Source organism: Fukomys damarensis, unplaced genomic scaffold (genome assembly GCF_012274545.1).
Source record: "Fukomys damarensis isolate Sample0158 unplaced genomic scaffold, DMR_v1.0_HiC HiC_scaffold_12, whole genome shotgun sequence".
NCBI lineage: Eukaryota > Metazoa > Chordata > Mammalia > Rodentia > Bathyergidae > Fukomys > Fukomys damarensis.
In genome coordinates this window covers 8,888,168-8,913,214 of record NW_022900924.1, presented here as the reverse complement: position 1 = coordinate 8,913,214, position 25,047 = coordinate 8,888,168, and the positions used below count along the sequence as shown (strand labels likewise).

Sequence of the window (25,047 nt, the reverse complement as noted above, 5' to 3'; positions counted from 1 at the left end):
AGAGAGAGAGAGAGAGAGAGAGAGAGAGAGACTGGAATTAAAGAATATGGGAGGAAGAGTGGAGGCCAGCAAAATTATGGTTGGTCAGTGGCTCTCTCTGTTTCTCTTTTCTCCTGTATTTGCAAGTTTTCTGCCTGTGACTGACTGCTCTGTTCCATTTGTAAGGTTGATAAAATAAATAAAAACAAACCTACCAACTGCACCCCTGGGTAGTCTCACTTGTTATGAGCCTACAGATATTCATTTCCAACAGTCAAGTTCATGGAGAGGCCTACAGGACTTAAGTTTCTGCTTTCTAGGTATCACTGTGGGAAAGCTTGGTTTTCATTTGTTAGTTATCTGCTGAAAAAACGAGGGAGTGAGGGGATGGATGAACGAGTGAGTGTCTTTTTAGGAGGCAGAGAGAACTGTCTCTCCTTCCAGGCTTCCTGGATCATCTGTACCCCTGCGGCTTAAACTGTAACTAGTCGTATGCAGGGTCACTTTCCCTAGCTGGGCTGAGCCCTTCGAGAAAGCCAGTTTCCTGGCACAGGGTCCCAAACACCTATTAGGTGGTCGATACATGATTCTGAAAGACAGGAAGAAAGGTAGCAAAGAAGGGAAGCACATGTCTTCTACATTTTGACACAGCAATCTTGAAGAGTTGTCATCAGGCCCAGCTTGATTTAGGGGTGGGACCAGAAAAGATGGTCACCCCGCCTTACGCGCACACTGTGAGGAGAAAGGACACATTACCTCATCGCTGGGGGGTGGGTCTCAGGTTCCCCTGAAGTCAGAGCTGCATCTGGGGACAGGTTGCCCAAGCTGGCCCGGCTGCCTTTCCGGGAAGATTCTCGAAACCATCCAACTCCAGGGTCTTCGTCAGAAGAGTAGTCATCAAAGGAGCCCACGATGAAGTTAGTCATCATCTGCCTCTTGATGTGTGCCTGCCTCTCATTCTCTCTGGAGGGGGAAGCACCTGACCCGCTGGCTTGACGTGGCCCTGTGTCAGTGGAAGAAACAGGGTTCCCTGCGGGCTTCTGGTGTGAGGATGGCAGGGAGCTTCTCTGTGGACAGGCATGTTTGGGGTCTATGTGGGAAGCTAGCTCTGCCTGACGAGGAGTATCTGGAAGAGAGCTGCTGCAGCTGCCATTCATTTTCAGTGGCTCTTCTAAACTGCCCGAGGCTGGAAAGGTCTCTTGGTCCGTGCTACAGCTCACTTCCAAGTTACTATTGGTCACTGGCTTGGACTCCGTCATTTTCCCCCAGATTTTTAACCAGGTCAGGCAGGAGAAAATCAGGCAAGATAGAATAAGGAGAAAGACCATTCAGAAAATCTGTAAAGAGAAAAAAAGAGATATTGTATGGTTCACATAATAGTTTTCTCCCAAAGGCATTAGAGGCATGAGAGGTAGTTGGAGTTCCATGCACGGGACACAGAGTAGCTCTGGGGTTCCCCTCCCGGCTCAGCCCACAATGTGCTTTGTGGCCAAAGGTTTGCTTAATAACCCTCATGGATCTGTTTCCTGACTCGAATTTAGGCCGATGCTGTGGTGTGACGGTGTCTTCCAAAGTTCATGTGCTAGGAGCTTAAAAGTGTTGAAAGATGGGGTCTCTAAGAGGCAGCGAGGACAGGGAAGATGTGGTTATTGTGGGAATGGGTTTGTTATCACGAAGGTGGATTTTTATAAAATAACTTCAGACTCCCCTCTGGCTCGCTGCCAAGTGCTCTCTTGCCCTGCCCCTCTGCCTCTGACATGGGACGACGCAGTAAGATGGCCCTTGCTAGACATGGGAACTTTGATCTTGGTCCTCTCAGCCTACAGGACCTCAAAAAAAATAAATCTGTTTTTCATATATTACCAAGTTTCACTTTTCTGTCATATCACCATGAAGGAGACTAAGATAGTGCACAGCTCAAGAGAACAAAAATATTGACACATGCTCAACAGAAATCATCAACATGCATGTGTGAGATAATACATGCTAAAGGACTCCATTCTAGCAGCATTACACACACACCGAAAAGTAAAAACAACCCAAATGTCCATTAACTAATGAATATATGAACAGAGTGTGGTATGTCCGTCCATACAATGGAATATTATTTGTCAGCAGAAAGGAATGAAGCACTGACTGGAGCTACAGTTTGGATGAAATTTGAAAATATTATGCTAAGTGAAAGAAGCCCATCACAAAAGATCTCAGATCGTATGATCCCTGTACATGACGTCTGAGAATAGGAAAACCCATAGAGACATAAAGATTAGTGGTTGCTGGGGAGGGAAGGGTAATGGGAAAACGATGGCTGAAACGATGGTTAAGGGTTTGCTTGGGGTGATGACAATGTTCTACCGCTGACTGTGGCGATGGGCACACAACTCTCTGGACACACCGAGAAACACTGGCTTTGCCTTACCCACGAGTGGATTATACGGTATGTATTGCAATAAAACGGCTAATTTTTAAAAAAGACTCAGCTCTATAATCAGCCCTCTATATTAGTGGGTTCCACGCCTGTGATTCAACTAACCCTGAATCAGAATTACTCAGGGGTCCTGGCTCTGGCCCACACTGTACCCATGTGGGTTTCACCCTATAAAACTCCTCTGTAAAGTGGGCTCCTTGCGCTACCCACTTGGGACCCCTCCTGCCCCTCGGGAGCTTTCCTATCAATAAACATCTTCTTACTTAAAAAAAAAATTTTGGGAGGAAAACTGTACCTGCAGTGAATGTACACAGGCTCCTTCTGTTATTGTCCCTAAATAATACAGTATAACAGCAGTTTACATAGCATTGCTATTGCATTGGGGACTTTCAGTAACCCAGAGAGGCCTTACAGTAGGTGGGAAGATTTGTATAGCTTAGAAACAAATGCACCACCTTACGTATGAATTGGCACCCATGTAGGTTCCTGGAACCAATGTGCTGAGGATACCAAAGGGTGACCATATTCGACTTTATAACTAGAAGGCTATTATTGCTTCGCCATCCTCCTCTTAGTCATCATCACCACCGTATTATCAGAGTCATCATCACTGCCATGGAAGCAGGAAGGGTGCCCTGCCTTACTCCCAAGTACACCTGACTTAGGTACGCTTACCACTAAGATGGGGTGCTATCAAGGCAGGGCTGGGGGGGTCTGCTCCAGGGCTTATATGTATACGTGGGCTTAAGAAGTAGGTGTGGTACGAATCGATTCACATAGTCTGATTTCTCCCAGCCAGGTACTGATCAGGCCTGGTCCTACTTAGCTTCTGAGATCTGAGATTGGACAATATCACCACACTGTGGCCCCAGACAGATACCCCGATTTCTAAGCCATGCCTCTCCTTACTACAGTGACTATGCTCTATTGATGAACAGGCAATTGTTATTTGGAAGAGATGCTGTATTTTACAAATGGGACCTGAGCATACTTCAACAACTTCTGGAGCAATTTTGCAGGCTGTGGAGGTAGCTCAGCAGTACAGCACTTACCTAGCTGGTGTGTAAGGCCCTGGGTTTGACACCAGTGCTATAAAAATAAGTCAGTAAACAAACCAATTTGCCACAGTTATATGCCAAAAGCATTTTAAAAAATCAAGACTACAAAGCTCAAGCAGATCAATTTGATAACTAAATAGTATTTGCTTCCATAATTTCAACACAATGTCTTGAAGAGAAGTGGCAAAGTTCTCACAAACACTCTTGGCAACAGAATTATCGAAATGTTGGCAAGGGCATGTTTTAAAGTAATAAGCAGGGTCAGGAGGATTGTTTCTTTTAAGGTCATCATTTTTCTTTTTATAGAAAAGTAACTCAAAGGTGGTTCAACATCAACACAACACACCACATTAACAAACAAAGGAAGAGCCTCATAATAATCTACACATGCACATGCGCAGATGCACAGAGGGCATTTGACAAAATCCATCATCCTTTCCTGACTGAGAAAAAACATTCAGGAAAGCAGAAGCAGAACAGTAAAAACTGTATTTATGAAAAACAGCTAACACCACACTCAGTGGTGAGAGATAGTAGACAGCATTCCTTCTGAGAGCAGGACAAAGACTAGGATGCCCACCCTCACCACTGCTATTTAACACTCTACTAGAAGTTCTAGACAGAGCAATCAGACAATAAGAAGAAGTAGAAGTCATCCAAATTGAAAGGAAGAGAGCCGGGAGTAGTGGTGCACACCTGTAACCCCAGCACTCAGAAGGCTGAGGCAGGAGGATCGCTGTGAGTTCAAGACCAGCCTGGGCTACATAATGAGTTCCAGTTCAGTCTCAACTACATAGTGAGACCCTGTCTCAAAAAACAAACAAACAAAAAAACTGAAAGGAAGAAATAAAATCATCTCTATTTGCAGAAGATATAATCTTATACATAGGAAATCCCAAAGAATCCACATAACAAATTACTAGAATAACCAATTAAGTTGTAGGATATATCAACATGCAAAAATCAGTAATATTTGTATACATAAGTAATTAGCAATCTGAAAAGGAAGTAAAGAAAACAGTTCTATACTGCAACCATGTACTAATAAAAATAAAAGTTAAAAAAAGAAACAAAGGGGCCGGGGATTTAGATCAGTGGTTCCACCACCTGCCTCACAGGCCCAAGGACCCAAGTTCCATCCCCGGTACCAAAAAAAAGCAAACAAAAAAAGAAACAAAGAAAAACATGGAATTTTCCCAACTATAAATGTACTATATTAAATAATAATAATAACTGCATAGACTGATCTGTCCCTTCTAATGTGAGCAGAAAGAAAGAAAGCATAAAAGAATACAGTAATAAATAGCATCCAAAAGAATAAATACCTGGCAATATATTTAACCAAGGAGGTAAACAACTTATATGGTGCAAACTATAAAACACTGAGGATATAAATTAGAGAAGACTTAAATGGAAAGACATACTATACTCATGGATTGGAAGACTTGGTATTGCTCAGTATTTGGTTGTGCCATCCAAAGCAATACACAGGTTCCTATGGCACTGCAAAGGGCCCCTAAATAGCCAAGACAATCTTTTAAAATAACAGAGGCTCACATTTCTTGATTTCAAAATTTACTACAGAGCTACAGTAAACAAAGTTATGGTACTGGCACAAGATTAGACTAATGGAATAGATTAGAGTACAAATCTAAACCCAGATGTCTACAGTCAGTTTATTTTTGCCAAGGTTATCAAGAACACTCTATACATACAGAATAGTCTCCAACATGTGGTATTGCGACAAACACATTTTTATATGCAGAAGAATGAGATTGGACCCTACTTCATATAATATATATTTAATTCAAAATGGATCAAATACCTAAATATAGGAGCTAAAAATCATAAAATTCTGAGAAAAAAAACATAGAGGTAAATCTTCATGACCTTGGGCTTAACAATGGATTCTTAAATATTACACTAAAAGCATTAGCAGCAACACAAGAAAAAAATAAATTGGACTTCACCAAAATCAAAAACCTTTGAGAATCAAAGGACACTACTAAAAATTGAAAGATACCCAGGTGTGGTGGTGCACACTTGTAATCCCAGCACATGGGAGGCTGAGGCAGGAGGATCACTTCAAGTTGGAGACCAGCCTGGGATACATAGTGAGTTCCAGGGCAGTCTGAACTACATAGTAGGACCCTGTAAAAAAAAAAATTGAAAGATAATCTACAGGGGGCCAGGGATTTAGCTTAGTGGTGTCGCCACCTGCCTCACAAGAGCAAGATCCTGAGTTCAATCTCCGGTACCAAAAATATAATAATCTACAGGACGAGAGAGATATTTGCAAACTGTATCTCTGATAAGGGCATAGTGTCCAGCATGGATAAAGAACAAACAACAAAAAGACAAACAATTCACTTTAAAAACGGGCAAAGGACTCGAATAAACATTTCTCAAAGAAGATATACAAATACTTAATAAACACAAGAAAAGATATTTAACATCCTTAGTCATAGCAAATTCAAACCAAACCAAAATGACCCATCAACTAGGAAGGCTTTAATCAAGGTGGGGGGGTGCAGTGTTTGGGGAGATTCATGTGTTAAAGGTTTGGTCTCAGGGGCAGTGTTATTAGAAAGTGAGGCCTACTAGGAGGTCCTTGGGCCCTGGGGGTATATTCCAAAATAACAATAATTAAGTAAACAAATACACAGCAGCACTACGAGTATATCTTTCTGATGACAAAGGTTGTTCTAGCTCCAGGATTTCTCAGTCTTGGCACTATTGACACTTGTGCTAGGGAACTATTTGTGTTATGGGACTGTCCTGTGCATTACAATATGTTGAACTATATCCCTGGCCTCTGTCCATTAAACGCCAGTAGTATCTCCTCTTTTCAGTTGAGACAACAAAAAAATGTCTCTTGATATTCTCAAATATCTTGGAGACAAAATTAACATTGGTTCAGAGCCACTGTTCTTAACACTTATGCTTCCTTTCTGCTTCCAAATGGTGAGCTGGAAGTGTTTTTATTTTTTACTATAACATTAAGTTTTATTTTTATACTGTAATACTGGCAGTGAGCAATTCTCAAGAAAAAATTTCAAAATGTCAGCAAGAAAGGTCAGGGGCCTGCAAGTGCTGGTTCACCCATGCCCTCAAAGGGATTATGGCATTAGTAGGAGGGAGACGGCATTGCCAAAATTGTTGCAAAAGCTAACATGGCTTCTGTAGAGATCAAAAAGGCTAGCGTCGTACATCCTCCCTGGGCAGGGGGATGTGACAGACAGGGTATGAGGGCCCTTCTAGCCCTAGCTTCTATGAAGGGGCTCCTCCCTTCTCTTGTGTCCTGCAGGGCTACCCCCTTAGGCTCCATGTTGATCCCACCCCAGCCACCAAGGTAGCCACTGGGCACAGATTGCCACCCTGGCAACATGGATGGTGCAACGTGGTAGTGGGTTGCTTGTTGTCTCTGCCTTCCCTTACCAACTAGGCAGCCCTTGGAGACATTAATGTCTGCATCCTTGTACCCAGGTTGGTGCCTGGCATACAACAGGTGCTCAGTAACTGTGCTAAATGAATGAATAAATCCATGTAGACACATTGCATGCCAACCAACATGATCAAAGCTGGAATTTTGATTTTAGGGTCTCAAGTCTGTGCCTGCATCCAGGAACATTAAGGGAGTGGGCTAGTGTCACCCTGGTGGCTGTGAAGGACAGCACCAAGGAGAATAATCTTCTATAAAAGTGACCAATTTTAGGCAAATTTTAAATGTGTACACTTCAAATTTTGAGAATTAAAAAAATTTTGAGAAAAAAAAAAAAACGTATGCATATGACTGCTACACTGGGAATTCCTCTGTCCCAGACAAAAAATAAATTTTAATATGACGTTGAGAAAAGAGCAAGATCAAAGCAAAAAGACTCTACAAGCTTGTGTCAGACTACCTGCCCATCCACTCAAGCCCTCTCCCCATGCACCACCTGCCTCTTTCTGTATTCAACGGTTTTACATTTCCAGATGGTGGCTGATTTACAAATAAGAAAGGTTTATTTAGCTCAGAGTTTTGGAGATCCAAGAACCTGGGTTCAACCGCTGAGTAGGAGGAAGAGGTCATATGGTAAAGAGGAGCCAGAGGGATTCGGGAGCTATGCTTGCTCTTTTCATAACAATTTATTCTCCCAAGGACTAATTCATTCTTCAAGGCCAGAATGAATCCCTTCCTGGGGCTCTGTGTCCAGCTCCTGATTGCCTCGCACTGGGCCTCACCTTTTAAAGGTTCCATTGCTCCTCAACATTGCAGCCCTGGGGGCCCCGCCTCCAGCACAAACCTCTAGGCGACACAATGAAGTCCCGTCTGAAGCACAGCACCACCCTCCCCTCCACAGACCCAATCAGCCACCCATCCTTCCAAGGACTTCCTGAGAATGTGGACAAAATTTGCATAACGCAAAGCCTGCACAACTTGGGCTTTCCATAGAGAATCAGCCCCATTTACCTGCCTCCCACTTGTTCTTTCAATAACCCGTATACATCTAGAGCATTACACACACAAAAGTCATCAAGTTTCTTGAGTGCCTTCCAGCTTCTGAAGCTCCCCACTGTCACCTCCCTCTGGTGCCCAGAGCAACTTGACAAGTAGTATTATTCTTAACTGTCATTATTTGCTTCCATTTTATATTTGGTAAACTGTGGCTTAGAGAAACTCAGTCACTTGCCCTGGCTCAGATCCTTGGCCCAACTCCCACACTTCCCATCCACTGAAAATGGACATGAATAAATTCCATAAGGCAGAGAATATTACAACAAGCAGTGAGATACCATTTGGAAATCAGACAGACACCTTCACGTGTGCCTTTAAGATAGAGCAGCAGCCTTGACATGGTGGTTACACTTGTATTTCCAGGCCTCTGGGAGGCTAAAACAGAAGGATGGCAAGTTCAAGCCCAGCCTGGGCAACTTAGTGACTTAGCCAAACTCTGTCTCAAAGTCAACAATGAAAAGGGCTGGGGATGTCACTCAGTGCAAATGCCCTGGGCTCAGTCTTCAGGATCACAAAAAAACAAAAAGACAGAGCAGCAGATCAGCTTGTACACTAACAACGCCCGAGGTGGACGGCTGGCTGACTTGGGCACTGCTCAACTGCTCAGGTGGTATAAATCACAAAGAGTAACGCCAGAAGAATCCTCCCAATGGACCTCTGTGGAGCCCCTTACACCAAGCTGTCATCCATTGCTGAAATAATCCAGCTGACCTGAAAATCAGACACCAACCAATGCCTTTTTTTTTTTCTTTTCTTTTCTTCTTTCCTTTTTGTCATGGATCAAACCCATGATTTGACCCTGGCCAGGCAAGCATCACCTATGCTAGGCGAGTGCCCTACCACTGAGCAGCACCCCTCACCCTAGTTTTATTTCTTGCCAGTTGGACCCAAGTAACAGCTGCCTGTTGCCAGAGCACTCAGGACTCTCGCGCTGAGGTCAGAAAAACAGTCAGTTCAACAGGTGCTGGTGGGTGGCCAGGCAACAGCAGCGGAGGGAATGGAGGTCAGGCTTTTACTTCTGCCCCTCCGCCCCCAGCGCCACCACATACACCCACACTTGGCGAGATGTGAGAGACACAGGGGCAGAATGTCAGGCCCAGCAATCCCCTTCTGCCCTTGGACTTCTCCTCCCACCCAAATGAATGCCTGGGCACTCGCTGTCACTTACTGTCGTCACAAGGGACAGGGCCACAAGCTCCATTCTCCTGAGTCTGAGAGGCACCCACAGAGTGACTAAGGGAGCCGGAGTGTCAGCTTTCAGCAGGAGGCTGGTGGTGTGCTGCCTCAGGCCATGAGGGAGGGACTTGGATGGGTCCTCCTGCCCTTGCCCTTATCTGTCACCTACTACTTTCAGCCATTCGTGAAGGTCCTGGTTCAACCCTCACCTGACTTCAGGCTCAGGTACTGGAGAGGCTGGCTGCATGCCCACTCTCTGGGGCTCGCTGGGCACTGCCTCTGGCTCGTCACATTCCTGTCCTTCAGACTACTCTATCACTCAGGAAACTGTCCCTTGCCCATCTTTGTGTCTCTGGTGTAGATTTTAAAGGCTTCCATCGTCGCAACTGGAAAATAGGAGAGGCATTCCGGGAGGGGAGGGATAGCCGCAGCATAGCTTGGGTTTGGCCATATTAGCCCTGATGGAGAAGCAACAGGATTGAGATAAAGTGGGTAAGCCATGGGCCCTCCAGCTGGCAGGAGGGTGCAATGTCCTTTTGCATGCCCCAAGATAACCAAATGGATAGCACAAGCCAGGGACGGCTGCTGGGGGTAAAAAGGAGCCCTGTGTGAATGACTTCATCTGTGCTCCAGCAATGAGGAGGGGGGGTGTCCCTCAGGCCACAGTGTTTCTCAACAGCTGTCTGTTCCCAGTGGAGGCTACCATGCGGAAACACAGAGACTGCCAAGCCCAACACTGTTGTTTTATACATGAGCTGAGGCCCTCGTGAAATGAACAATACCAGGATCCCCACCCAGCTCCGGGACAGCGCTCCATTTGCCCCACGGCATTACTGGCAGCAAAAATCAACTGTCACTTAGCACCCTGTTGGTTCCCTGAAAACTGACTTGTGTGCATGTCGTGGCTCTGCCACCGTGAGCTGGGTGAGCCCAGGGCAAGATAAATGTCCTCTCTGATCCTCAGTCTCATGCGAAGTGAGGAGAAGGATGTTACCCAGGTCACGAGAGTTCAGTGAGACCAGACCCACGGGCCCCCAGCAGCATGCTGGGTCTGCAGGCTGGCTCTGCCCACCCTGGCTAACGGCCATGCAGCAGCTGCATTCAGACTTCAGGCCAGTGCCTCCTGGTTCATGATCTCACTGGGAAGCAAACAGCATCACCAATGGGCGTGGGGGCACCATCAGGGGAATGGCGACAAAGGAGAGACCCACGGCACAGAAAGGGCACGTGGCTGGGGGACAGGGTGCTGCACTGGAGCACAAGGCGAGGCTTCCCGAAAGCAGAGAAGCAGGTGGGGATGGGGCAGCGGCGGGCACAGGGCAGGACCCCAGGACCTGTGAGGGGATTCATTCCTGGGAATTTGTGGAGCTACGGCACACGTAGGAGCGGAGACACCAGGGCCAGCTGTCTACACGGCAGTCACGGCTCCATCACCAAGCTGTGTGAACACGGGCAGGGCAGGTAACACGAGCCTAGTGTTAGGGTTTACAATTGGAAGTCCCCCCAGAACCCCATGCACTCATAGTGGGGCTTTGGGGAGGTGATCAAATCTCGGAGGCATGAAACTCATACCTAAAAGCGAGGTGGGAAGTGAACCCTGGTTGGAGGAGGTGGGTCCCTGGGCGTGGCCTGACAGGGTCTGTCTAGCGGTGCCATGAGGCCATGGGTGAGCCTCTCTGCCACGCCACCTTGGAGCCAGCTCACTGTGGCCTGAAACCTCTACAAACTGTGAGCCAAAATAAATTTCTCCTCCTTTAAGTCGTGGGTGTTAGGTATTGTGACTCAGCAGTGAGAAAGTACCTAAGACATTTAGTTTCCCCACCTGTAAAATGGGGATATAATACTACCAAGCCCAACCAGCCCTTTGGGGTGAGCTCACAAGGGTGAATTTCTTAGCCTTGCATAAATGGAGCTGGCACCCAGGAACTCGACTGGAGGGTTCTTCTCATGTATATTATTATTACTCAAGGCATTACTACTGGCTGGCCTTGAAGACCGAGGCTCTTTGTTTTGTTTCTCCTTTTCTGATTTTTGAGACGGGGTCTTGCTATGTAGCCCAGACTGGTATCAAACTTACGATTTTCCTGCCTCGGGCCCAAGTGGTGGGATCACACATGTGCACCACTGTACCTGGCTCAAATCGAGGCTCTTTCTGCAACACTTTACCGTGATGCCAGCTGTCACGTGGTGGGTACCTTTTCCACCAATTGGTCCATGGCCCATGCTGGTCCTGGGGCAGGACCACTGCAGTATCAGCCTGCCAGGCAGTGGAGCAACTTGGCAGGGGGCGGACCGAGAAGGCCCAGAGCACCTAGAAAGGCCTTTGACACAAACACAGGTGTGCCTGGCCGTCCCACACTGATCTCCACCATAGAGGCCCAGCCACCTGCTCCCCAATGGGGACAGATGTTCTGCTTCAAGGCTGACCCAGGGCTTTACTCCAGCTCTGGAGATCTTGATGCCAATGTTGGTGAGAATCGATTGAGCCCCAAGGGTAATGTGCTTTCCTAAAAGGCATTCTGCCCTTTCCAGATACAAAAGCAAAATCAACTCTAGGTCCAGAATCCAGGCATCAGGTCTGGCCATCCTCACCATCCAGGAAAACATTCAATGTTGGTTATGCATTTGTTCCTTTGAACTATAGCTTTCTAGACTCTTGGGATTTGGGGGGGACAGGGGAGTGGACTGGGGATTGAACTTAGGGTTTCCATGCATCTATATCCCCAGCTTTTTTTTTTTTTTTTTTTTTTTCTTGGTAAAACTCCGTTTTTTTTTTGTACTGGGGATCAAACTCAGGACCTTGCACTTGCAAGGCAGGTGCAGTGCCACTGAGCTAAATCCCTGGCCTGTACCCTTTTAAAAAATTATTTTTTAAGGTTTTTTTATTTTGTTTTGTTTTTGAGATAAGGTTTAAGTAACTAAGTTGCCCAGGCTGGACCTGAACTTGTGATCCTCCTGCCTCAGCCTCCCAGAGTGCTGGAATTATAGGTGTGCACTGCCACATGGCTAGCTTTTCAGTTGTGATACGACCCGCACAAGACTCCTCTAAGTGCTAAAGAATGAGATAAGTCATGCAGATAAAGGGGACCAGTAACAGTACTGAGGGCTACTTTACCTTGCTAACATGTAGTGATGCAGAAGACTCCAGGTGCGGGGGAAAGTGTCAAAGGATACCTCGTTTACATCTTACTGATCAGGCTTGAGTAAAAAACTAAGTCATTTTTGTTTGAAACAAACCATCCTATGAGCAATGCAACGTATTGGTTGGGGTATGGGGCCAACAGAGGCTGGATTCAAGTTCTTTCTCATTCTTTTTTTTTGTTACTAGGGATCAAACTCGCGTCCTTGTGCTTGTGAAGCAGCCACTGAAACCACTGAGCTAAATCCCCAGCCCGTCTTTCTCATTGTTATGTGACCTTCAACAAATTTCTTTGCCTTTCTGAATCTTGGTTCTTTTACTTGTACAATGGGGATAGTAAAGCTGGGTAAAGTGATGTGTGCCTGCATTCCCAGCTCTCTGGAAGGTCAAAGCAGGAGGATCCCAAGTGTGAAGCCAGCCAGGGCAATTTATTTGACCCTGTCTCAAAATAAAACAATAAAAAGGCTAGGTATATAGCCAGGCGTGGTGGTGCACGGCTGTAATCCCAGCACTCGGGAGGCTGAGGCAGGAGGATCGCTGTGAGTTCGAGACCAGCCTGGGCTTTATAGTGAGTTCCAGGTCAGTCTCAACTTCATAGTGAGACCCTGTCTCAAAAAAACAAAAAACAAAACAGAAAAAAAGCTAGGTATATATGGCTCAGCACTACTTGAGATCAACCCTCAGAACTGGAAAAAAAAAAAAGCACAATGAAGATGAGAAGGATGGCTTTCCCATAGTTTTGGTGAGGTTTAAGTGAACAATTCTAAGGAAAGCACACAATGAAAAAAACGAGTGCCAGCATTTGTTGCGCTCAGAGTGTTTCAAACATTACGCTAAGTCCTTTATCCAACATCAAGTACAAGCTACTTGTTCTCTCTCACTTGAGCCACTGTACAAGCCTCCTGTGCTATCTCCCTGGCCCGTCTTGTCCCTCCAGTCAAGTACAGAGGAGTCAAAATGTCTTACAGGGTGTTCCCAGGCATGCCTAGTGTCTGAATTCTGATTCCTAAGTACCTTCTACTGAAGGGACCCAGGACTTCTTAGAGGGATGACTGAGTCGAAGGCCAAGGCAGAAATGTACATGATGAGATGCCTCGTTGTGCCTGAAAGCAAGGAGCCTCTAAGGCTGCTGCTGAAGACGGGGCCATCGAAGGATGATGGTGGCCACTGGGCACGGTGATGTGTGCCTGCAACTCCCAGCTCTCTGGGAGGCTGTGGCAGAAGAATTGCAGGTAGAGCCTGGGTAACAGGGAGACCCTGTCTCAAAATATGAAAGAAAATTTTAAAAGAATGGAGATAAAGCTCAGTATGAAAGCCCTGGGTTCAATTCTAAGTGCTGAAAAAAGAGAAAAATACAAAGGATTATGGTAACTGGCAATGGATTGAAACATATCAAGTATCTTTTCAAAAATCATGAGGCAGCCAGAGATTTGGCTCAGTGGTGCTACCACCTGCCTCACAAGTGCAAGGTCCTGAGTTTGATCCCCTGTACAAAAAAATAAATAAATAAAAACCAACCCCAAAATCACGAGGCCATGATGTTACTCAAAGCAAAACATCCCTGACACTTTTGAGAGGTTGCCAAGAGCACTACTCATTATTTTGTTGTTGTTGTATTTGGTACCAGGGGTTGAACTCAGAACCTTGTGCTTTCCAGGCAGGCAGTGGCACCACTGAGCTAAATCCCCGGCCCGACTACTCATTATTTTGAAGTCAATTTACCAAAACAAAAAAGGATGTAATCAAGTAGGTGTTCAGCATTTCCTGTGGAAACCATTTCAGGAGAACCAAAGGCTTGATGAAAGCCGTGTGCTTACAGGACAAAGACAGCTAGTAAGTGAGGGACTGATAAAGAAAACAGAACCATCATTTGCAACCAGTAAAAAATAATGATGATCTAGGCTTCGCTAATCAATGGCTTGGAAAACCATTTAGGCAAAGGGTCATGGGGAGCTTTCCAAGGGAAGTCAGGGTGATCTCCTCAAGTCCACTGATAAGCCAGCTTTACGAACATGTGATGACCCAAAACTATGCTGGCCTCGACATGATACAATCGAATACATGGAACAACATTTCTAGGACTGGTACCTGATTTGAGTTAGGTCTCTGGACCCAAGTACTCACCATAATCCAGAGGGAAATGCTAATAACAGGAGATGTCACCCACCAAACAGAACGTAGAGACTCTATAGGACAAATGGCCCCATTTTTTTCAATAAGTAACTGACATTTCATTAAGGGGAGGAGGTGGTAATTATAAAGTAAAATTTTGTTTGTTTTTTGAGACAGGGTCTCATTATGTAGTTCAGACTGCCCTTAAATACAATATGTAGCCCAGTCTGACCTCAAATTCACAACAATCCTCCTGTCTCAGTCTCCCAAGTGCTGGGATTACAGGCATGTGCCACCACACCTGACCTTATAAATTAAAGCTTAATAGCCCTTTAGAGGATCCTGACTTGAATGATTCAAAGACAGTTGGAGGACACTGAGTACAGTCAGCTGTCCACATCACAGGCCCTGCTCCGGTAGAGTCCACCACCACTGGCTGAAAAGACTTGAAAAGAAATTTTGTGCAGGAGTGAGGCAGAATTATGAATTCAAGTCTGGCTACCTGGTCAACTTACTGAGACTCCATCTTGAAATTAAAAATAGAAAAGGTGCTGGGGATTTCTTACAGATACCAAGAGACAACTATAAGGTTAAGGAATTATCATTGGGTTGCAGATAATTTTGGCAATGGTTTTAAAAATTCCTTCTCCCTTTTAGAAATATGTACTCAAGTATTTATGGGTGATATCATATCTGGCTCTGACACTTCAAAATATTTCAGAAAAAACAGGACTTTGGTTAGTGGACACATGTTGAAGTATGTGGGGAATAAAAATACTGATGTCTGGAGTGTGTGTGAGGTGCATAAAAAATGTAGATAAAAGGAGCAGACATGTGGAAAGCAAAAAGAGTAAAATGGTAATGGTGGAATCCGAGCAGTGGCTGTATAGGTATGCACCGTACATGTTTTGTTGGTTTTTTGAGACAGGTTCTCACTATGTAGTTGAGACTGACCTGGAACTCACTGTGTAGCCCAGGATGGTCTCAAACTCAGTGATCCTCCTGCCTCAGCCTCCTGAGTGCTGGGATTACAGGTGTGCGCCACCATGCCTGGTTCTCTTTTGAATTGTATGTTTGAACATGTTCATAATAAAGAGGCGGGGAACAATAGAGATGAAAAGGTATTATCTCTAGGTAGATGAAACTCAAAAATCAGTTGTTAAGTTAAAATAAATAAATAAATAAATAAATACCACCAGGGCCGGGGATTTAGTTCAGTGGTTCCAGTGCCTGCCTCACAAGCACAAGGACCCGAGTTCAACCCTTGGTACCAAACAAAAATAAAAACCGTAAGAAGTTAGAGAGTGGGATGGCACAAGACTGTAATTCCAGCACTTGGGAGGCTGAGGCAGGTGTTCAAGGCCGGCCTTGGCTGCACAGTGAATTTGAGGCCAGCGTCAATTACAAAGTGAGGCCCTGTCTCAAAAAAAGAAAAAAAAAAAGCCCCAGCACTTGGAAGGCTGAGGTCAGAAGGACGGTGAGTCCTCAGCCAGCTAGGACAACGTAACGGGGCCATCTCAAAAAAAAGGTAAAAATACATAAAACAAAATGCAAGGCAGTCTGCTGGCTGACTAAAACCAGAGAAGTAATAGTTAATTCTCTTCAGTCCTACGTGCCAGGCTCCATACTAAGCATTTAGCGTCTCATGCCACCATGTGAGTTCAGTACCGTGAGAAGTCTTACTTTATTGAAGAGGTAACTTAAGGTTTGAGAAATTAAACTCATCCGGTAAGCGGCTGAACTGAACTCCAGCTCCCTCATGGCTCACCTTCTTGCCCACCACCCGTGATCTGGCCTTTCCTGGTGCTCCTGGGAATGTCTTAGCATGTTCTCCTCTCTCCCTGCCTGATTATCCCTGGCTCCTTCGGCTTCAGTGTTCCTACTGCAGTCCTGCCCGGACACTCCAGTCTTATTCTTGATCAGGTGTCCCTTCCCTTCATGCCACCCATCAAAGCTGACGAAACACTGTGTTTTCACCAACACACTCACTGATCTCTGCCACTAGAGTATAAACTTCCCGAGGGCAAGGACATGCCCCCCATGCACATCCACACACAGAAGGGGCTGCGCATACTTGTTGAATACCTGTGCCTAGCCCAGGTGTGTCTGTGTGCTGAACCACCCTCCTCCCTCCCTGAGTGATCCACCTGTCCCAGTGAGTGACTGTGAAGACACCAGCTGGCCACCTGCCTGCCTCTTTCCTGACCCTCGAATTGTGCAACCCTGGTTGCCCAGGCCCTGCTTTCTGCCTTCGCGGCTCTCTGGCCTCTTCCCTCTGGATTCACCAGAGGCGGCAGTAGATCACCTTTACCTGTATCCTGGCCAAGCAGAAGAGCTTGGTGAGACCAGATGAGGCTTAATCCCCAGGTTTGTCATCAACTCCTGACCTCTCCATTCTGTCCCACTCTCCCTAGCAAGCAGGCATTTGACAAACAACTCTGAAAATAGTTTTGGTTTTTTTTATACTTGTTTTTTGTTTTTGTTTTTGTTTTTGGTACCGGGGATCGAACTCGGGTCCCTCCGCTTGCAAGGCAGGTGGTGGAACCACTGAGCTAAATCCCCAGCCCGTTTGTTTTTTTTTTTAAATCTAGTATAGACACAATGGGAGGCATAAAGCAGACCCAACAAAAACATACTACTAACAAAGGCCGATCTTTGTTGAGCACTTGCTACACAGCAAGTTTTGGGCTGAACATTTTATATTTCTCATTAGCCACAAAAAATTCTGATGCATGCACTCACATTTTACAAATGATGAGATGAAGGGCAGAGGGAAAGTCTATACCCCAGGGTCACGTTGTGGTAAGTGGCACAGCTGGGACTGAACTAGTCTGTCCAGCTCCTGTGCCTGCACTTTCTTCATCCTTTTCTCTTATGCCAACCCCTTGCCTCGAGGTAAGCGCAATAAACATAGCAGGTCTAACTCTATTCTAACATCTCTGTTCTAATTTACCCAGAACCCTGGGAGACAGAGCTCCATTCACAGACACATCTCCTTGTGTCCTGCTCAAGAGCCCCAGCCTGCAACTCTTACCCAAAGAAACAAGGAAGGAAGGTGTGAAATGAAACTGCAAATGCTTTAGAATCTACTAAAAAACACATAAAAAACCAGCAATAGTTTGAGACAGGACAGAATACTTTCTTAAGACAGGAGCTTTAGACTGCGGGGTTGGGGATGCTCCCAAGTTGTGGCCATAGAGTATCAGTCCTGAAAGTTGGTCCCCACTTCTGCCAAAATATGTTTCTGGGGCCAAATCATAGTCACACCCCATTAGGTCCCTCAGCACATTAGCAAAGTGAAGGCTCAGAGTACTGAAGGTCCAGAGAGGTTTCCCACATGGACTGGCTCAGAGTCCTTTTCTACCTTGCTTCAGTGATCACAGCAAAAATAGGGGGGCTCCAGAAGCTCCCCTCTGCAGGGGGACAGAAGAGGCCAGCACTCCTTCCAACAGTAGGGAAGCCTTCTGCATCAGTTGAGGGCCACTGCCCACAGCCAGTTAACACTGAAGGCTGAGACCAACCGTCTTAAGAGAAGGAAGGGAGTGTTCGAGGTTGTCCTTTAATGTCACTCATTCATGACTCAACAGGATGTAAAAAGGCAGAACTTCATTAACTAGCTGAACAAGAGTGACCCCAACTCTGGTTAAACTGAAGGGCCTGTTTCTGTAGTGGGGTTGTCCCCAGCACAGGTTATAGGGGAGCTGGGGTGTGGATGGGGTTTTGCTGTCTCATCTGACCGGCCTGAGAACATCATGGAAATTCTCTGAACCTTAGTTTTCTGGCCTGGAGAATGGAATAACACCTCCTTTCTAAGCCTGTCCTTAGAGTTACATGAGATTACATAATTAAATATGTCACATACCAGCTACCCAAAAATAGATACCTCAGTTTCCCTGCTGTGTTCAGCCTGCACTCCCCAGTAGGAGCAGCCCTGGATTCCTAGAATAAATGAACACAGCCCATCTGCCTGGAAGACTGTCTTACTCTACCGCAATAAGTTCACTATTATCAGAGCAAACACAGATTTATATGATTAGAATATGAAATGCGAATCTATTTTCTATATCAATTGGAAGATTTATTTCCATGATTCTTTGGGTACAGATGAATTCACTTTTAAAGTGAGGAGTCCCTCACTCAAAGTTCAGAGGAAGAATTAAAGCAAGGCATTTCAGTTTCTCCTGGGGTAAGACTGCAGAAACAACCATTTCAAAAGATTAATATACTGTACTAATATCCCCATGTTGTCTTGCGTAATGTAATAAATACTCTTACCTTCTGTCTCAGACCTCAAGGTGATAAGGGTACAAGAAAGTCTATATAACAAATAAAACTTTATGCGAATGTACAGTGGCTTCCAAGAGCTACTCAAAGAAAGTCAGGGTATGGGGACATTTGCAATGATGACTGACTGGATTTTCCCATTGAAACCTTGGGGAAATCAGTAAAAAAAATTGAGTCATAAGAATTAACACACACAGAAAAAGATGCAACCTGTAAAACATCTTCATGGAAGTGGCCTATATGTCCTTTAACAGATGAATGGATCACACAAGCTTAAATGTCCTACGGTTTCTCTTACATAAGAAGCCCAAAATATAAAGAAAAGAGCAAAGCAAAAGGCAGTGGGAAAGGCAGTGGGAAGGCCAGAGATGTAACTCAGTGGTGCAGCACCTGCCTGGCAAGTACAAGGCCCTGAGTTCGATTCCTGGTGCCAAAAAAAAAGACAGTAGGAAATAGGGAGATAGATCTTTTTGCAAATGGGAAAGGGACCAAGAGATGTTGGGAGTGGGGAGAGAAGGAAGTATTTTAAAAAGAATTACGATGTGTGATCCAACTACCCACAATGAATGTACCACAAACATTACCAAAATGAAACAGAAACATCAACAACAAAAAAAATAGACCTTCCACTTTCTAAATTGAAAGTCCCAAGACCCAGGAACACCCCTCAGTCCCCCATGATTTGGGATGATGAGGAATACTCCCCAAACAGAAGCCCATTTATGTTTTGTTGTTATTTTTTTGTTTTGTTTTGTTTTTGAGACAGAGTTTTGCTACATAGTTCAGGCTGGCCTTGAACCTTGAACTCACTATATAGCCCAGGCTAGCCTTGAACTTGCAGTGATTCTCCTGCTTCAGCCTCCCCAGTGCTGGGATTACAGGTGTGTACCACCACACTTGGCCCATTTATGTTTAATAATCACGATGAACATGAGAGATAGAGCTGTGCACAGTTTGTATCAAACTGCTCAACAGCAGTGTCTGGGTCAGGTAGGAAAGACAGGCAAGGATACATCCTATTTGACTCTGTTTGTTCTGCTCGTTACACATTTTTTAAACCCTGAAAGAAAATCATGCTTTCCTAGCAGTGTAGGGCCACTACAAATGCTTTAGAATCTACTAAAAAAACACATAAAAAACCAGCAATAGTTTGAGACAGGACAGAATACTTTCTTAAGGCAGGAGCTTTGGACTGTGGGGTTGGGGGTGGTCACAGAACTGCTCTTAAATGGGCTATGGAACTGATGAGAGAGCATGCATGCCCTTCTCCATCTACACTTACACTACCTTGAAGTCTTCTGAGCTGTATCCCTCAAACCTAACAAGAATCGCTGGTCTCCTAGAGACCCCAAGTGCCCTCACTGTGTGGGGCCGTTCTCTGCCCTACTTCCTTCCCTCTCCTGGGATGCTGGTTCTGTGGTCGCAGACCCAGGCAGGGTGAGCTGACTTACCGCTTGACCCCTCAGCCAGGCTTTTCCCATTTCTTCCTCCCTCTCAGCTGTGCCTTCAGGTCTGTCTTCCATTTTTTGTTTCTGAGGGCCTGAATATAAGCCTGATGGCTGATCGCTGCTGTGACTATAAATGTCACTTTTAGATTAACCAACCCCTGTGGTTTAAAAATATCCCTGGAACATTTAACCTTCAAGGCACTGACCAACACCAATAACCCAGGCATAGAAGAAAACAATCCCATGCCAGACTAATTGAGTGGTGGCGCTGGCCACTCTGGGAGACGTTTGTTTTCCACTTTTCAATCCTATAACTTGTTTTATTACAAAATTCTTAAGAGATCTAAGCACGAGGTATCTGAAATCCCAATTGTCATCAGCAATAGGAACAAAGTAATTTTGGCCCTCTTGGGACATGCTAAAAATGAACTTGCCCACAAGTCATGGTCATTTGAGATACAAATGGTGTCAAGCTCAAATGAAGAAGTTGATTCCTTTCAAAGATCCCCTGGCTCCTCTCTTCAGAGCTTTGGTGAAACTGTCTGAAATTGTGCCATTGAACGGAATATTTCCAATTTCTTGAGATTTGGGGGGAAAAAAACAAAAAAGGCTCCCATCCCATTTATGCTCACTGGCTTTTGCCAGCGGAGGAAACCAGCACATTCGGGGGTTAAAAGGTGTTCTCAGACATGTGGGGCAAAGGTCACCTCCAGGTCCCAATGCAAGCAAGCAGCAGGTGACAGGCAGGCAGAGGACCACACAGAGGTGCATTGTTTTAAACAAAGGAAAAGAGAGGAATTGAATTCAGTGGCCCTGATTTCTATACACAAAGATGAACCTGTATTAAACACCAAGTGGAAAAAATGGGCTAAAACACTGAATCTGTGCAGAATGGTTTCAAGTGCTGTGGTAGCAGGCATCATCCTACCTGGGCTGCTTCACTCGTGGGCTTATTTTCCAGTAAGAAAAAGTCATCAAATACTAGGTGTTTGGGGCTGGGCATGGAATTTGAGGCAGGAGGAATGCAGTTCCAGGCTGGCCTGGACTATGTAGCAAGTTCAAGGCCAACAAATAAACCACCTTGGGACTTTCTCCACTGGAACTGGGAGCAGGATGTGGACTTTGTACCTGTTGCTCATGCTGAAGTCATTGGCTGAGACTTGGGCAGCACCAAGTACGCTCTGCAGGATGAAGTAGTGCAGTCCAAGTGTTTAACACTGAAATAGGACAGGGACCTTTCACGAGGTCAGGAGGATAGAGGGATCCTCAGGCCTTGGCCTGTTACCTGTTACACACTAAAGGGGAAGACGTGTCTCTTTCCCTTGCTAATAATGTGCAGAATTCACTCTCCTCTAACCCTCTACTTTTATTACAAGGGACAGGTTTGTGATGAAAACAGGGGCTGCCAAGTTGTCTCCAAGGGTGAGAATGGCCAATAATCTATGTCCTAAACTGGTAGGAAGTCACCGAAAAATCCAAGAAAAAGACTCAAAAATCACCATACTCATGGGCTGGGGGTTTAGCTCAGTGGCTCCACACCTGCCTCGCAAATGCAAGGTCCCAAATTCAAGCCCCGGTACCAAAAAAAAAAAAAAAGAAATCCTCCAATAACAAATGCTGGTGGGCGGGACTTTGAAGAAAAAGGAACACTTCTCCACTGCTGGCTCGAGCACAGACTGGTGCAACCACTGTGGAAATCACTATGGAGATTCCTCAAAGAACTAGGGAGTTATTCACCTGCTGATTATCTTCCCAAAAGAATTAAAAGCATCACACCTCAGTGATATAGATTCCCATGTGTGTAGTGGCACAATTTGTAATAGCTAAACTGTAACAGCCCACATACCCACCAACTGGTGACTAGATAAAGGTGATGTGGTGTTAATAAAATGAAATGGATACACATTGAGGCCATACTCAAGCTAAATAAATGGGACACACATGTAAATAGTTTTCGCTGGTGTGAGTGAGAAACTGAAAGCATAAATGAGGACCAAAATGTATAACGTGAAATAGAAAGAAAAGGCCCAAAGGGGAAGTGGAGAGGGGGTATGGGGGAAGGAACCAAGGGAAATTAAAAACATGAGAAAAGGTAAAAATAGAAATAAAATTTTTGTAAATGGGGAGGGGTAAAGGGGTAGAAGGGAGGGATGGGGAATGGGAAAAAAACAAGAACCAAGATATATCATGTATAGGCACAAATTTCCAATGATGAGTATCATCATGATGTATACCTAAAATGTACTAATAAACTTAATAAGAAAAAAAAATTTTTTTTTTCTATTTAGAAGAAAAATTCTTTCCTGGGCTGGGAGTACAGGTCAGTGGAAGAGCACTGGTATAGCATGTGAGGTCCTGGGTTCTTAAAAATCTTCCCAACGATGCCATTAATTATAACCTAAGCAGAATGTTGACAGTGGCAAAATGAGGCTTTAAAATCAGCCTGGCATGACTGTTTTTACCTTGATGTTACCCATTACTTTGAGCCTGAATGTTCTTATCAAGTACTTTGTACAGGTGAGAAAATGAATATACACTGAGCCTCTAGCATGATGTCCTGCTCCTTACAGGCATTTATTATCTTTCTAACAAAATTCAGTATTTTCTGGGCCAGGGATTTAGCACAGAGGCACTGTGCCTGCCTCGCAAGTGTCAGGTTCTGAGTTTGATTCCCAGTACTAAAAAAAAAAAAAAAATCCAGTATTTTCCAAGGGACTAGACACACAGTTAAAGAACTCCATTCTGTGGCTTCTTCTCCCTTGACCTTATCTCTTTAAAATGTAGATACTTTCTAGAACAAATGGAATTAACTTATGATCTCTTTCCACCAAACACAAGAATAGAAACATATTTCTTCAAAACTACCCTGGATTTAGAAAGTCATACATATCCAAGTTACCTGCTAAGATTTAAAAACTCATTAGGTGATCACCTAGCTGATAGGTCCTGCTGCGGACCAGACACCTTAAACACGCATGTGTCTGCTGCCCACTGAAATCAGAATTTCTAGTAAGTGGAGTCTGCATTATTATTCTGTGGTCCGGGACATGGAACCTAGGGCTCCACACAAGCTAAGCAAGCGCTCTATCGCTGAATTGCATCCTAGCCGTGCATTAATTTTTTTTTTTGTTTGTCCAAGTTCCAGGAGCACTAACCACTTTTTGGAAGCCTCCTGATCTCCCTTCACCTCACCCCAAGTACCACTAACTGAGAGACAAGGAACAGAGGAAATACATAGCTGAGAAGCAAAGATCAGAAGGTACTGCTCTCCTGGTCTGGCCCACTCACCAGTACTCTCATTTCCACCATCAAAAATATAAAGACTAAACCAGGTATGTTGGCACACACTTGTAACCTTGGGAAGCTGAGGCAGGAGGATGCCAAGAGCAAGCTCAGCCTGGACAATTTACTGATGAGACTCTGTCTCAAAAAAAATAAAGGTCTGGGGTGTGAGGGCCTTAAGTTCAACCCCCAGTACTTATGTACATGTGTCAAGAGTACATGCCTAGCATGTGTAAAAGCCCTGATTCAGTCCCCAGTATGGTAAAAAATAAATAATTATTTAAAAACTGGTTCCAACTGAGATAATCTAGAAGGTGTGAGATCCAAATTAAAGCATCAGAAGGACTCTACAGGGAAAACGTAGCCATTTCTAGAAGGCAAAAATACCAGTGTTTCAGCTTAGGCAGCCCAAGATGACATCCAAGGTCCCTCCAAAAGTAGCCCAGTACTCCCCTCCCTGTTTTTCTTCAGACACCTGGAAAGTTCAGCATGGACAAAAAGTCACTGCCACTCACCTACACCAAAAAGTTTGCTTCTCCACCAAAAATCTTTCCCAATACTACTTTTACCAGGAGGAAGCTAAGGCAGACAGTGAATTCTAGGGAAAGAGAATGCACCATCTGAATGCAAGCTTAACACATTACTTTAAAAAAAAAAAAACTCACAATCCCATCAAGACTTTGCCCCACCAGATTCAAATCAAAATCAGGTAGTGAACTTTCACACAATTATTTTACAACTTGGGGTTCTGAGGATGGCATTTGCATCACTACTTTCCCTAGGTTACCAATCTCATAGCCGAAAAGCCAAGCCATGAGCAGGTCCTCTCCTTTATACCTGGGGTCATGGATGTTCTGGGAGTCCCACACTGTGCCCCGTGGAGCCTTCCAATTAGTACACGGCACTGTGTCCCAGCTACCTGGTCTTGAACAGGCTGCTTTTCTCACAGAATGCTGTCTTTCCTCTTCCTGGCCTGGATATCATCTTTCAATATGCAGCTCAAGCATTCCCTCCCTGGGGAATTTCTTCTTTCCCGTGCTGACTCAGGGCTTTCTTTTTTGTTTCCACCCTGTCAAGACAGTGGGAGCACTCAATGACAAACTATGACTCTCGAGTTAGGAGTGAATTTTTGTCCTTTGAGATACTGGGGATTGGACCCAAGGCCTCAAGCAAAACCCAGGGAAGCACTCTTACCATTCTTTTATTTATTTTCATTCTTTTACATTTTGAGACAGGGTGTTACAAGGTTGTCCAAGCTGGCCTCAAACTCGCTAGCCTCCTGCCTCATATTCTCAAAATAGCTGAGATTACAGGCTGGCCTCAATGCACATAGCTACAAGTGGTTTTTGTATTTGTTAAATCAAAACTATGATACTCCCTGGGCATGGTGGCACATACCCATCTGTAATTCTAGCACTGGGGGAAGCCAAGGCAGGAAGATCACAAGTTCAAGCCCAGCCTGGGTAACTTAGTGACTTAACAAGACCGTGTTTCAAAATTAAAAAGTGCTATGGCCAGGGATTTAACTCAGTGGTTCCACTGCCTACCTCACAAGCACAAAGACCCAAGTTTGATCCCTGGTACCAAAAAAAAAAAAAAAAAAAAAAAAAAAAAAAAAAGGACGGGGGAAGGATCCCCAAAAA

The 25,047-nt window shown here is 44.9% G+C and overlaps 2 protein-coding genes across 4 annotated transcripts in view; both read right to left on the bottom strand.

Moving 5' to 3' along the window:
• Positions 1-24,353, bottom strand: part of Acacb (acetyl-CoA carboxylase beta) — a 127,397-nt gene extending 103,044 nt beyond the window's left edge. Inside the window, exons 1-2 of one of the 3 annotated variants that reach the window (XM_033762390.1) lie at positions 24,324-24,353; positions 736-1,316 (exon numbers count right to left, since the gene is read on the bottom strand). In XM_033762390.1, coding sequence (XP_033618281.1) covers positions 736-1,307 — 572 coding nt within the window. In that variant the 5' untranslated portion in view covers positions 1,308-1,316; positions 24,324-24,353. Of the gene's footprint in view, positions 1-735; positions 1,317-9,131; positions 9,174-20,125; positions 20,360-24,323 lie in introns of those variants that run through there. The other 2 variants (XM_033762388.1, XM_033762389.1) reach the window with 2 other exon arrangements.
• A 65-nt stretch (positions 24,354-24,418) lies between these two features.
• Ung (uracil DNA glycosylase) overlaps positions 24,419-25,047 on the bottom strand; it is a 14,525-nt gene continuing 13,896 nt past the window's right edge. The window contains exon 8 of the transcript XR_004516763.1: positions 24,419-24,473. The gene's annotated coding sequence lies outside the window, so the exon portion shown is untranslated. The remainder of the gene's footprint in view (positions 24,474-25,047) is intronic.